The following is a 12,916-nucleotide window of genomic DNA, read 5'->3' on the forward strand; positions in this document are numbered from 1 at the left end:
CTTTTCTTTCTTGTTTGTTTTTTACTTACCAACTCGGGCAGTCATAGGTACAGCTCGGAACTTCACTGACACGTCAGCAAAAATCCCCCCGGTGCGTGTTACGTTTATGATGGGTCCTACATAGTACTCAGGCACGCTTACGGCTGGAGAGGAGAGCTGGAGCACACCAAAGGCATCATCACTGGCCTCAATAATGACTTGAGCCACTGAGACATTTCTCAGGCCAAGCTGAGGTGACAGAGCAACTGCAGAATCCAAGAATTAAAATTATGATTATTGATCATAATTCATATGATATCATAAGTCGAATTCATAACCACTGTGCAGTGTACATGCATCAAAATAAGTTCCTTCTCACCTGGTCGTGTCTGTGCACCTTCCACTAATCTCACGCCGCTAAGTTCAACAAACACAGACTCTGCCCTCTCCGGTTCGTTGTCATCCAGAATCCTGACAGTCACATTCACTTCGCTCTGATTGGCCGAAAATGTAACTGACTCTAAGACAGGAATGAAATCACTTCCAGTGCTTGCCCTGCCCACACCAGGTGTGGAGTAGGGCACTGTATCTGTATCCCTCAATGTCCTGTATGTCACTTGCACCCTTCCCATCAGTCCTTTCCTCCTTTGTATTGTCAAAACAACCAGACTGTCTGCTTCTGCCACTCTAACTGGTCTGCTACGTTCTGAGAACAAGAATAGTCCATAGGGGTCATCACTAGCCAGTACAGTCAGCGTGGATACAGTCTGGCTTCCAAGCCGTCCATGAGAAACGTTCAACAGACGGATCTTAAAACTCTTATCCAGTTCAGGTATATCGTCTTCGGAAATACGTAGGAAAATGTTTCCAATGGTTTGTCCTATGGTGAAGGTCAAGCTGCCAGATCTGTAGATAAGCTCTCCTTCTGAGTCTGCATCTGCTTGCCAGTATACAGTGACATTGGAGAGAGCGCCAAAAGTACGAACAACCTGAGAGGGAATGGAAACAAGCCTAATATCATTACTCTAATCTATGTACCCATCAAACTCTGGTTTCCAAACATTTTCTATATTGTTGACTGATTATTTTAGCAAGAAGATTCCTGACCTGTAGTGTCACATTACTCCGACCGTCTTCTGGCTCAGTTCCGTTCACTGAGATAGAATTGTTGCTGAACTGGAAGACTCCGTGAGCCTCATCGGAAGCAGAAATAGTCACAGTGATGTGCGATGCAAGTCCCAAGTTGGCTTCAAAGAAAAAAACAATGTTATTATGAACTGGAAAGTGACTTATCAAACTAGTTTAAGCAAAGTGTATAATGAACAACTAGCACATACCATTACAGAAAAATGTTGAATTTTGAACAATGCAACCATAACTCATGTTGTGTGTGCAACAATTCATATATATGCTGATAGCTCAGTAAATCAGACCTAAACCTATCTTTCCCAATGCCAGCCATTGGCACTAATTTAAACATAGCACACTACACACATTTTGAAACAAGGCCCTATGGGAAAAATGAAGCTCCTGACATTTTCAATAAACCACTCACCACTGCTGCTATCCTCTCAATATAATGGATATTTGCTTTTCCCACATTTTTTCCTCTGAGTGTTCATTGGCCTTAGTGCAATGTAAATAGCGAAGCAGACACTAGTCTTGGACTTGCAGGAGGCCGCTAAACCCCAAAGTCCAAAAAAGATTGTTCTATTTGGGCATCAATGTGGACAAGGACTCCAAACATTGGCAGCTCATGATCTAGGATTTACAAACTAAGAGCAGGAAAGCTGTTTGATACTGTCCAGAAAATCAACCAAAAATGCACTAAACAGCAAATTAGCATAAACTTTTTTCAAAACACATAAATGCAAGGGTTGACTTAAAAGAGTGAATGGCAGACATTTGGAAAAAGACGACTGTAACACTGTTAATTTCAATAAACATCATGACGATTTGGTCACAAGCAGAGAACAACCAGAGTAAACAAGATCTACTACTACTAAACACTCAAAAGAAATCATTGAATTGGAAATGAATTGGAATTTATGTTTACTTCTTAGTTCATGACATCAGACATTTCTGACATTTGAACTCTACTTCTCAATTTTCTTAGTGCAAGCACAATTTGCATTATTTGGTATATTTTTCGTTTGGTTAAATGTAAGTCTTTACTTGAAATCATACTCTATGTCATATTATTGCACTTGATTACTTACTGTAATAGAGCCCTAGGTGGGAAAACAGTTTTATAGAGTTTCATTACAGATTTTAGAGGAACATTAAATAGAAACGTGGACCTTACCAGGGTGATAGTGAAAGGGTGGAAGGAAGAAATCAGTGTCACTTTCTCCACTTCCACTGTCCCCACTCCCAAAGAACAGGTCCACTTAATCAGTACACAGCAACCAGAAGCACACAGGATTCACACAAAGAACAGAGGATTACATTTCCATAATCATGTTAAGACAACATGAATGGAATATGTACAACAGTTCAAAAGTTCGAGGAAAAAGCCCAGGGTAGCACATGAGATGTTCTCAAAACTGAACATTAGCAAACAGTTTTTTAAAGCATGCAAAGTATGCATAGAAATCCTATTAATAAAAATAGAAGACTACCAACGATTCAGTCCCATTATGTGTGTGATAGATGATGTGCAACCAAAGCTTGGATTGTGAGGTCTCTTACCTCCTCCCTGAGGGTTGTACAGTTCCACTCTAAAGACTTTGTCCAGCTCTGGCACTGAGTTATCAATGATAGTCATGTTGATATATTTGAGTCTTTCACCTGGCAAAAAATCCAGCAACCCCTCTGCGTTCTGCCCCAGTAAAAAAAAAAAACATTGTGGCAAATTTTACAGGCACAAATTAATGTAGGACTTTCTGATTCTTTTCCATACAAAAAGAGCAACAAATCAATCAACTCCATGTGAGTTGAATTTATTTTGTCTCACATGCAGATTACCTCATAGTCCTTTGAGTCAATAGCAGTGATTGGGGTTGTGCGATAGGCCACTAACACTCTTCCCAGCAGGCCCTGTGCTCTGGCCACCGATAGAATGACCACACCAGCCTCTTCCTGGACAGTTACACGGGCCTCCTCTAGAGCTGGTCTGATCATTGCCTGAGTGATAGGAGCAGTCTGGAACTGCAGCAGACCTGAGACATATAGCGTTTTTTAGACCAATATATGCATACAAAGTCTAATATGTAAAAATTGATATCAAATGTAAGTATGAAAATGCGTACCATAAGGATGGTCACTGGCCTTGATGGTCACATTATTGATGGCATTGTCAGGATCGATACTGGCTCCACTGGTTGGGGTAGAACCTGGTTTCCCATCTTCTGATTGGGCTGAGACCAGTTTGACTTGGAAATACTCTTCAAACTCTGGAAGATCATCATCTAGTATCTGCAGGTTCAGAACCTGTGATATCCAGAAGTTTTTACAAGTGAAAACATTTTTATTAAAAGGACGTAATTGAAGGAGTCTCTGAAATAAATTAGGCTACATTTTTGCCCAGGGCATTCAGGGCAGACCTGCAGGTTAATTTTTACCCCCTTGTGCTTTAAGCCATGTCTACTTTAGCTTTAAATACAGACACAGATATCTGGAACACTAAGCAGATCCAAACACAAATACAAATAGTGGTACTGTCTAACACCTCTTATGTATACACATCCTGTAATTTTACCAATACAAATGAACCAATTACAAGAGCAGGCTTTTTCAGTTCAGCTTCCCACTAGATGGAGCTAGATGCTTACAACCTAGCTGAAATACAACCAAATACATCAATCACAAAACTGATGAACATTAAATTATATGCTATTACATTGACAACTTTGTAAGACCTCATTGACCTCTTCTTCAGACATAGAGCATGCTCAGTGCAACACTTCTCCAACAGGAGATCCCCTGCTCATTAATAATGCATAATTGACATCAGTCATGTTACCTCAGAGCGTTGGCCTGGGAGGTAGAAGATGGAGCCTGAGGGTTTGGCAAAGTCTGAGACATTGGGTGCCCTTGCTGGAGAATCGAGCTGTGTCACAGTGTAGTTTACATAGACCGACTGCAGAGCACCACGTGTGCGTTCTACTATGCAGGAAACAGTGGAGCCCTCCTCAGATATCTAATGATAAGATAAGACAGATAGCACAGAACGTTAGACAGTATGCCTGAGTACCCCAACTTATTTGAAATATTAATTTAATTCACTTCCAGATGATCTGTAAAAGTTTTGGTTTACAGACGTTGTCATGAAACAGCTTAATAGAAATATTGAAGTAGATTTGGATAAATAATGAGGACAGTGATAAGGAAAAACGTCCTGGGATGAAAAAAATCTTCAAGACAGCATAATCTATAGCTGGACTGTTGAACCTGTCAGACAGAAGAGATCTATAGAAGAGTTCTACAGCATATTTCTGCTATAATTCTATCTGAATTCACAAATCAAGATACTCGGTGAACCTCTTGGCTTAGCTGATTATGCTACAAAAATTCTCATACGCAGTTCAGTGTGCGACACTTGAATTTCATCTCATTTCTTTTCCAAATTATAACCTAATGAAAAATGCAAATCAGAGCAGGATGTAGTTCAAATATACCAATAAAGTTCCAACAGTGCTGTGAAAGTGAAAGTAGCTATGTGTATGTGTTAATGAAAGCATCGGTAGGCCACATGCCATAGTGTCGCTTTTGTTAGTAAGCGAGAAGTACTCCTTGTAAAGGAATGCTGTCCAGGGCTGCCATCTGTCCTGTTAATCGAATCAGCCATCGGAGATGCCATGAGTCCATTCTAAAGAGACCAACGTGAACTCCTTCCAAACAGGCGTGAAGACAAATCAAATATACATGAGGACATGCGCTCACAACTAGGAGGGGTCGCGTTACATGCTTTCTAGGGAGCCAAACCAAACATTGACGAACCAGCAAGGACTATTTAATCAACTAATTTCTAGGATGCTGAGAAATTATACTGTAGACAAGACACAGTGACAAAGTCATTATTTGAGGCAAAGTCAAAATATATATTAGGAAGTGATTTTTTTTCAAAGACATTTCTGAATTTTGTGAATGAAAAGTTGGTATATGAATATTAAAGCAAATTTTCAAAAAAGCAAAGCAATACATAGTAATAGGTCTTACGTCAGGAATGCATGCTCCAGTAAAGCCAAACAGGCCGTTGGCATTGTCGCTCTTCATAATCCTAATCCTGGCAGTGGGGCGTGGCATGGGCAGCCGAGCTCCACCGTGAACGGCCACCAGCTGCAGGTAAAAGACCTCCTCTCCCTCTTCTTCGCGGTCATCACGTGTTTCCACAACAAATGATTTGAGCTTCTCTCCCTGCCAGTATTCCAAATATCCAGCCACATTACGGAAATCAGTCTTTGCAGGCTGGCCGTTGAGCTCGCGGATTTCTGACTGGTTGAGACGCACGGAGTACAGACGCACATCCTGCAGCAGACCCGTGAAGAGCTGGCGGCCTTCAGGGTCAGAGCCGACTTTTACATGAGCTACATCTGGAGTGAGCCAAAGAAAGACACATCTGTAGTACTACTAGTTGCAACAAGTTTAGTTAATAGTATAAAATGCAATCAAAGGCATACTTCACAGGTACAAATATACTTAAAATTGAATCATTTAAAGACTTGGCTCACCAGCTGCTGGTATTAATGTAAGACAAAATATCTTTTGGCTTTCACAGTGAAACTGTACAAATTGAAGAAATATTCTTGAGTGAATGATAACAAAACTCTTCTGCAAAGCCTGAAACCATTTCAGCTATTAACCCAATACAATACCATATATGCCTCAGATATACGTGTCTATCCACTTGATTGAAACTAGTAAAAGAAATGTCAAGAGGTTCTCCCTAGGAAACGTCATTGTATTACAAAAGCCACATTGTTTTCCATTACTTGACAGTTTGACCACTAACTCCTTTCATCAATGTCTAACAATGTCCAGTAGCACTCGCATACTCGCTCAAGCATAAAAGCACTGTGAAATTTTAGACAATAACACCAGATTTGCACAACAGACTCTTGCTAGATGTGAACCACAGGCACTGGGAGAAGCTAAACAACACTTGTTATGACTGACTAGTAGACATGTCTGGCAATAATAAAGTATAAAGTGGTAAGGAGTAAAATAATCCTGATTGGTGGTGTTAAATTCCAAGGACACATTTGGAACTAATACAGTATGCTGAAAGACTTCGGATATCTTTGGATATGCTAAAACAGACATCATTCTCTTCTGCTGCGCTGTGCCAATTTTAAGTAAACTGCATGAAGACGAATGAAGCACTACAACAGTCCTAATCACCATAGGCTAAAACATTGTTTAGTACTAGATCCTGGCCCTGTTTACACACCATTCATAATGGCTTCTCCTTTGAGACTCTTGATTCCTCCAGGCATTGGATTCCCATCCAAATAAAACTCAATAATTCCGTCTTCCACTGCAATGAGGACATGAACCCATACATTATCTTCCACAAATTTCATTGCTGTGGCTCTTGCCACTTGGGTGCTGTTAGAGCCTATGGTTGTGTAATGAAGCATCACACTAACATGAGACTCGTTCGTCTGGACTTTTACACCGTAATACATAGTTCCATTGCCATTTCCCTTTGAAACAATAAACCCATCCGTGTTGGGTCTGGGCATTAGCCAGGCTGAGAATGTAAAATTAGCTAGTTTGCGAGGAATATCTTCAGACTGAGTTTGTAGACTAATGGTTCCATAACTTCCAGGAAAGCCAGAAAAGAAAAAGGCATCTGTTCCAGAATGGTGCCTCCTTGCATGGGGTTGGAACTTGACAGCCTCAGGGAATGTGGCCATCAAGATAAAGTCCTCCATCGGTGGTAGACCTTGTGGAAAGGCTTCAGATAGGATCTCCCATGACACGCGGACATCTCCGAAAGCTCCCTGCTGGCGGACAATAGTGAAGGATGTAACTGAAGATGTGTCATCCACAGATAGGACGTCCTCTGCTACCTCTTGGTCCAGGTTGTCCTTGTCTATAGCAAACACCCCAAAAGGGTCATCGTTGAAAGGGATAAGGACAGAAGCATTGAGGTCTTTCGCAGCCAGTTTGCCACCTTCGCCAGGATATCCACCTGTGGAACAAACAGTGAAATACTGTGAGCTATAAACATTAAACAATTTTTGTTACCTAAATATATGCCAAAAATAGTTTTTCACTGACTTCACTGACACACACTCACTATCATGGCACTGAATATTATACTAACCATGTTTTTTTTTTAAAAAAACCACACATTTAAATGCTGATAGGTGCTGACCTGAGATGTTCGTTAAACGCAGCTCAAAAAACTCATTGAACTCTGGGATTTTGTCAGAGATGGCCTTCAGGACTATCGGCTTAGTTTTCTCTCCTGTGGTGAAGATTATATATCCAGATGTGTTGACAAACTCCTGACTCGGCTCAAGAGGGGTATAATTGGCAAACAGCTGCCAGAAGACTGTGACGTTGCCAAAATGCCCTCTATTCCTAATAACGCTGGAGAAAATAATAACAGTGAGAACAGACAGGATGGGGGAAGGTTGGATTTAATGCTGCAGAATTATGTCATTGCCCTCATTTTGTGCATGCTATGAACTCCAGTCAGTTTTGTGTCTGTATGAGTTTATGGAAATTAAAAAAAAGTATCTTTCTCACTAAAAGTTGTTGGACTTCCCTTCCTCCACAGGCTTCTCGGTGGCATCCAGAGCGAATATCCCATTGGCATCATCATTGGCTTCAATCACGACAGTGGCAGTATCCTTTCCATAAACCACAGCATCTCCTGCACGTAGAAAAAACATAGCAGGTCATGTATGGGTCTCCATTCAGTAACGTAGTTTGGCTGGATATGGCAGAAAGTAATGATATTACACAAATAGACATATCATTCAGCCAATAATTCATATTCAACATCATAAATGTCTAGTAGATGATATTTTTCATAGTATTCTTAAGCAGTCTGTTTTCAATTTGAAAGTATACACATGTCACACATATGGTGAAAAGCCAAGAAGCCAAGTATTGTTAATATCCCTCCAGCACAGTAAGACCTTCTTATAATTATCAGAAAACTACACAATAAAGACAACACAACGGCACTGCTGCAGTTTTATAGTAGCCTTTTCTTATTCTCTAGGATTAAGGCTAGATTTTGCTAGCAGGAGAAAAACCCCAAAAAGATAAAAAACTCTTGAGTGACGTGGTTTTGTGATGTAAAGAGTAAGAGAAAAAGAGTTCAGTGTCTGTAATTAACATCCTGAAAAGTTCCACCCTGCTATTGTGTGTGTGTGTGTGTGTGTGTGTGTTACACAATACATGGATTAGGGAAGGCTTTCAGGGTCAGGCAAGTCAGGCCTAATCAACAGATCTCTCTGTGTATTGAAACAAATGTCAAATATGCTGGATTAATTAGCTGTACAGAATAGAAATGAATGGAAATGAAGTGTTTGCATTATTTGCATCTCTGAATGGTATTTTCCAACATTCACTTCAGCTACATAGACAAACAGAGCAAGATGGAAACATGCTCTATGAAAGAAGGTTTATGTGAGTTTCCAAATAAGACAAAAAAATACAACCTATAAATAAAACCGTGTCATTGTGATATTTAATGTAGGGAGTGTAACGCACCTGTAGTGTTGAACAGCACAATATAAAAGCGTTCATCTGTCTCTGGAATGTCGTCATCCTGTACAGAGACTGATATGTTCTTCATCCATTCCCCATAATCAAACACCAACAGCGTGTCATTATTTAAAGGAATAAAGTCTCCTGGTGATGAGTCTCCAAACTCAAACCGGTACATGACTGTGGCTACATAATTGGCTAGTCCAGCTCTCAGAATTGTAAAATATGCCATATTGCCTTCTCTGACCATCTGTATGACCGGTTCTAGGTTAAAACAGTAAACACAAAACAATGAAAACAACGTCACAATCTTTGTGAGAACAAATTCTATCTAGTTTCCAGAAAAATCTCAAAAGTAATACCTGCAAAGTAAATGGGATCATCATTCTTATTAATCTGTAAGGATGCATTTAGAATAGTTCCAAGTCTAGCACCTCCAGTTGCATTGATGAGTGTGATGGTGAATATTTCTACATCTTCTGGCACCTGACAGACAATAGTTTTTCAGTTACATTTTAGGAATGATGAAGAGGTGTGCCTCAGGATTGGGAATCCTTATTCCCATTCATACCTTTCATTGTTTTTAATACCTGATTTAATCTGGTCAGAATCGTTATGGTTTCAATTTCATTTGTTTATATTGTTTATATAGGAAAAGGAAGTTGGGAGATGGATTAGAAACAATTCCCATGCACACCTCTAGTATTATATATCTGTAGTAAAAGAAGGTGGTGAAATGTTTTACAAGTTTTACCTCATCAGGCTTGGAGAACAGTGTTAGGTTTTTTAGATACTCTCCTTCAGTAAAGACCACTGCCCCTTGGACTGGGGTGATATCTCCTGAGAAGGTCGGCTCTAGAACCCAGAGGACTGACACGTTCCCAAATCTGCCCCTCCCCCTCACAACGGGGTAGGATGCTGTAACAGAAAATTGTTATAGATATGTCCAAATACTTAGACATCAACATAAGCACATTGTATTTTTAATATTCACATCCAAAAAAGAGAAAGACACCATTGATGGACTACTGAATTGGTAAAATTCCAACACATAAAGAGATAACATGGGTAGATACCTGAATGAATATCCATTCCTTTGCTTTCATTGATGAAGAACAGTAGTTGTGGTTGTATGAACTGGATGACTCCGAAAGGGTCATCGCTTTTACGCACAGTGATGTTAATCTGTCTGTTGTTACCCAGGCGACTTGCTGGAGTGCTGTGACTGCTCAGAACCAATGCAAACAGCTCATCTAACTGATAAGTAAAAACGGTGACGCTCCGTCAATGACAGGAACCTTATCAGCCCCATACCCCCCAAGGAGGAATTCTCAGTGACTGTTGAGTGACTGTTAAGCATCTTAGATTGAAAACACCAAAATACTCCTCAAATATTTTGGACAGAGAAAGTCTTGCAACAATTCCTACCTCTGGAAGCCCATCAGGTATGGCTACTAATGCCACTACAACCTCCCTCTCTCCAGGCTGGAACTCGAGGATGCCAGTGGCTCCATAAAAATCCTCATTTCCAGAGGGTGTCACTGTGTATCTCACCAGCTGATTCAGCAGCTGGCCTTGCTGTCTGATAACTCTCAGCTCCACCGTCTCTCCCTCCTACAGAGAATACAGATACAAAGGAAGTGTGTTGACATTTGTATAAGTAACAGACTGAGACTGGTGCATCAAAAGTACTTTATTCTTACGTTGATAAACCAGGGGCCTCTAGACACCGGTGAAAACTCAAAGACTCCTCCAGGGTCATCATTCTCGAGAATGACTATCTCTCGGCTGGTGAAACCTGGCTTCAGAATCTGGTTCTCGGTATTTGTCCTATATGATAGAAGAGCACAGAGTTTTACATTTACAAATTGGGATACAGAACAGTAGTGTGAAAATTGGTATTAGAGTAGTTTGTGTTTGCAGACGGCCATCTGTGAGCCATGTTTGTAGGGGCTGCTTTGACTAGCCATGTTTTGGAGCAGCATACTAGCATAGATCCACCCAGCAGGGGGGCCAGTGTGTTAACTGAGTTTGGCTTGGGCTGCGCCAACGCTCGAAGCTCCAGATAATTAGTAAAATCGAAGACAAAGACTAGACAGGGAGCAGCATTCCAAACAAACGTATTCACAGGATGAACCGCATGCATACAAACACTGATGGCTTTACAGCAGAGCATAAAGGAAGTGGGTAAATTAGGTGCTAAATGAGAAAAGAGAGCAATGGTCTGGACCTGACTGATTCACACAATTTGCATGCACGCACACAGGCACACACCCTTTCTCTTCATTTCACACACCCTAATGAAAGAGACTTCACCCATCAAAGAGTTAAAGCATAGTCCCAAAAGGTCCATCACACAAAGTGCTGATTCAGAGCACACAAAAGGGCAAAATCTCTTCAGTGTACACTTACCCGAAGTACACTACAAAGCGTGCAGTTTCTACCCTGCAAAGGAAGAATGGGAGGCAAGGAGAAGGAGCGTTCCTGTCAGAACTCATTAATATGAGAGGGGTCTTCATTAAAAATGAGGAATAGGGTGCTTAAGTCAACACATATATGTCTTACTGCTGTTAATAGAAACCTTTTTTGTGGGAACCTTTCACATTTCTCTGCAGAGAACAAAATATGTGGCTTCTCTCAGCTAACTGACATGAAACGTTCCAGTATGTAGACAATATACACAGTGCTGCTGTCGAAAAATTAGCAACAAAAAAAGCCCCCAAGATTTCTTTCAACACTGAGGCTGTAATTAATAAATAGCACAAAACCACACAGATAAATCTAAAAGATAAAGATAAACAGATAAAGATAAACACTAAATTTAGTGTTAGCTAATTTAACCTATACCAAAGTGCTATTAAAATCTCAATTCTGATTGCTCAGAAGAAGTTCCTATCAAATTAATATAACAACAGCTCTTCTGGATGCAAGGCAAATCACCGGTTTATATAGCACACTCGTTCTAGCACATTATTGCTTCTATAGTAAGAGCTAATTCACAGGTAATTTATGATAGATGTTGCACATAATCTGAGACTAATAATAAACAGGGTTTTTAAGAAGACATTTACTGAACATTTACAAAAAAAGTCTCTGGTATCAGCATTTTGTATCTGTAACAGAAAAGCAAGCCTTTTCTAGCAGGAGAAAGGCTTTGAGTCAAAATAATTTGTGTTGGTGTCTATTTCTAGCTGATAAAAGTTACACAGTGGTTATTTCTTAAATGGCCAATAGTGCACAGTACCTGTCTAATATAAGTAGGACTGTCTCGTTGATCTCTGGGACATTATCTGCCATGATGGTGATGGAGATGTTTGCTTCACTTTGTCCTGATAAAAACGTGACTGAACCAGTAAAAGGCAAAAGGTCATTTTTAGTAACATCAGCTCTGTTCTCTCCAACAGGTCGAACACTCCAGAAGACCACAGCTTGCCCGTCTGTCCCATCTCGCCTCAAGGGAAGAATGATCTAGAGCAAGACAGAATATGCTCAGAAGTAGAAGAACATGCATGTCTATTGAGCTCCGACATCTACCTCATGATAAAGAAAACTCATAAAGTTTGTCTCTGCATTGATTGATTTAAGAATAGAGTGGATTGAAATTAAAGGAATTAAATTAAATTCTGCCTCGAAGGGATGGATTGCAATTTCACTGTAATGAAAACACTAACAAGCATTCAAGTCCAATCCCAAACCTTTATATGTGTTCAAAGTCCAAATATGCCAGAGGAAACAGAGCTAGCTTGAACAGGATCCATTTGTAAATGTCGTGACTCACAATATCTAATATATACTGTATATATAAAGTTATTCTCTAATGTATATTTGAAATTCTATTAATATTTCAGATAACATTAGAAGTTGCTCCTTTAACATCCTTGTGGTAAATGACATGAGATTAGTAATTGCCTCCATGTGAATTTCCAAAAGTAAAAAAATAAACTGATATATATTTTTCTGATTTAGTAAAAACTTGTTTCTATGAAATTAACAAATCAAATTCTACCAATATAACTCTTGTCTAATCTGATCTGATATACCATGCTAGTGTTTGACTCCTCAGGTTCTGTTGCCACCACTGTCTGGTTACTGGTGAACCCGATCTCTCCATTAGCAATGTCAGGTGTGATAACCAGGGAGATGTTGATAGCTCCTCCAAAGCGAGGACTCACTGAAGGAATAGGAGGAGTGATGTTCACCAGCTGCAATGTGTCCAACTGAGAAAGACACAATAGACAATATATAAAAACTGCTGTAAAGTACA

General features: G+C 40.0%; 1 protein-coding gene across 1 annotated transcript in view; it reads right to left on the minus strand.

The window, feature by feature from the left end:
* adgrv1 (adhesion G protein-coupled receptor V1) overlaps nucleotides 1-12,916 on the minus strand; it is a 119,697-nt gene that overhangs the window by 82,892 nt on the left and 23,889 nt on the right. Inside the window, exons 10-30 of the mRNA XM_060883885.1 lie at nucleotides 12,693-12,869; nucleotides 11,897-12,120; nucleotides 11,065-11,097; nucleotides 10,356-10,482; nucleotides 10,081-10,266; nucleotides 9,729-9,909; nucleotides 9,407-9,570; nucleotides 9,015-9,138; nucleotides 8,656-8,916; nucleotides 7,681-7,807; nucleotides 7,304-7,521; nucleotides 6,371-7,117; nucleotides 5,140-5,513; nucleotides 3,944-4,120; nucleotides 3,231-3,411; nucleotides 2,947-3,140; nucleotides 2,671-2,800; nucleotides 2,285-2,368; nucleotides 1,087-1,226; nucleotides 359-968; nucleotides 30-245 (exon numbers count right to left, since the gene is read on the minus strand). Of these exons, the coding sequence (XP_060739868.1) occupies nucleotides 30-245; nucleotides 359-968; nucleotides 1,087-1,226; nucleotides 2,285-2,368; nucleotides 2,671-2,800; nucleotides 2,947-3,140; nucleotides 3,231-3,411; nucleotides 3,944-4,120; nucleotides 5,140-5,513; nucleotides 6,371-7,117; nucleotides 7,304-7,521; nucleotides 7,681-7,807; nucleotides 8,656-8,916; nucleotides 9,015-9,138; nucleotides 9,407-9,570; nucleotides 9,729-9,909; nucleotides 10,081-10,266; nucleotides 10,356-10,482; nucleotides 11,065-11,097; nucleotides 11,897-12,120; nucleotides 12,693-12,869 (4,675 nt within the window). The remainder of the gene's footprint in view (nucleotides 1-29; nucleotides 246-358; nucleotides 969-1,086; nucleotides 1,227-2,284; nucleotides 2,369-2,670; nucleotides 2,801-2,946; nucleotides 3,141-3,230; nucleotides 3,412-3,943; nucleotides 4,121-5,139; nucleotides 5,514-6,370; nucleotides 7,118-7,303; nucleotides 7,522-7,680; nucleotides 7,808-8,655; nucleotides 8,917-9,014; nucleotides 9,139-9,406; nucleotides 9,571-9,728; nucleotides 9,910-10,080; nucleotides 10,267-10,355; nucleotides 10,483-11,064; nucleotides 11,098-11,896; nucleotides 12,121-12,692; nucleotides 12,870-12,916) is intronic.

Source organism: Tachysurus vachellii, chromosome 12 (genome assembly GCF_030014155.1).
Source record: "Tachysurus vachellii isolate PV-2020 chromosome 12, HZAU_Pvac_v1, whole genome shotgun sequence".
Taxonomy (NCBI): domain Eukaryota; kingdom Metazoa; phylum Chordata; class Actinopteri; order Siluriformes; family Bagridae; genus Tachysurus; species Tachysurus vachellii.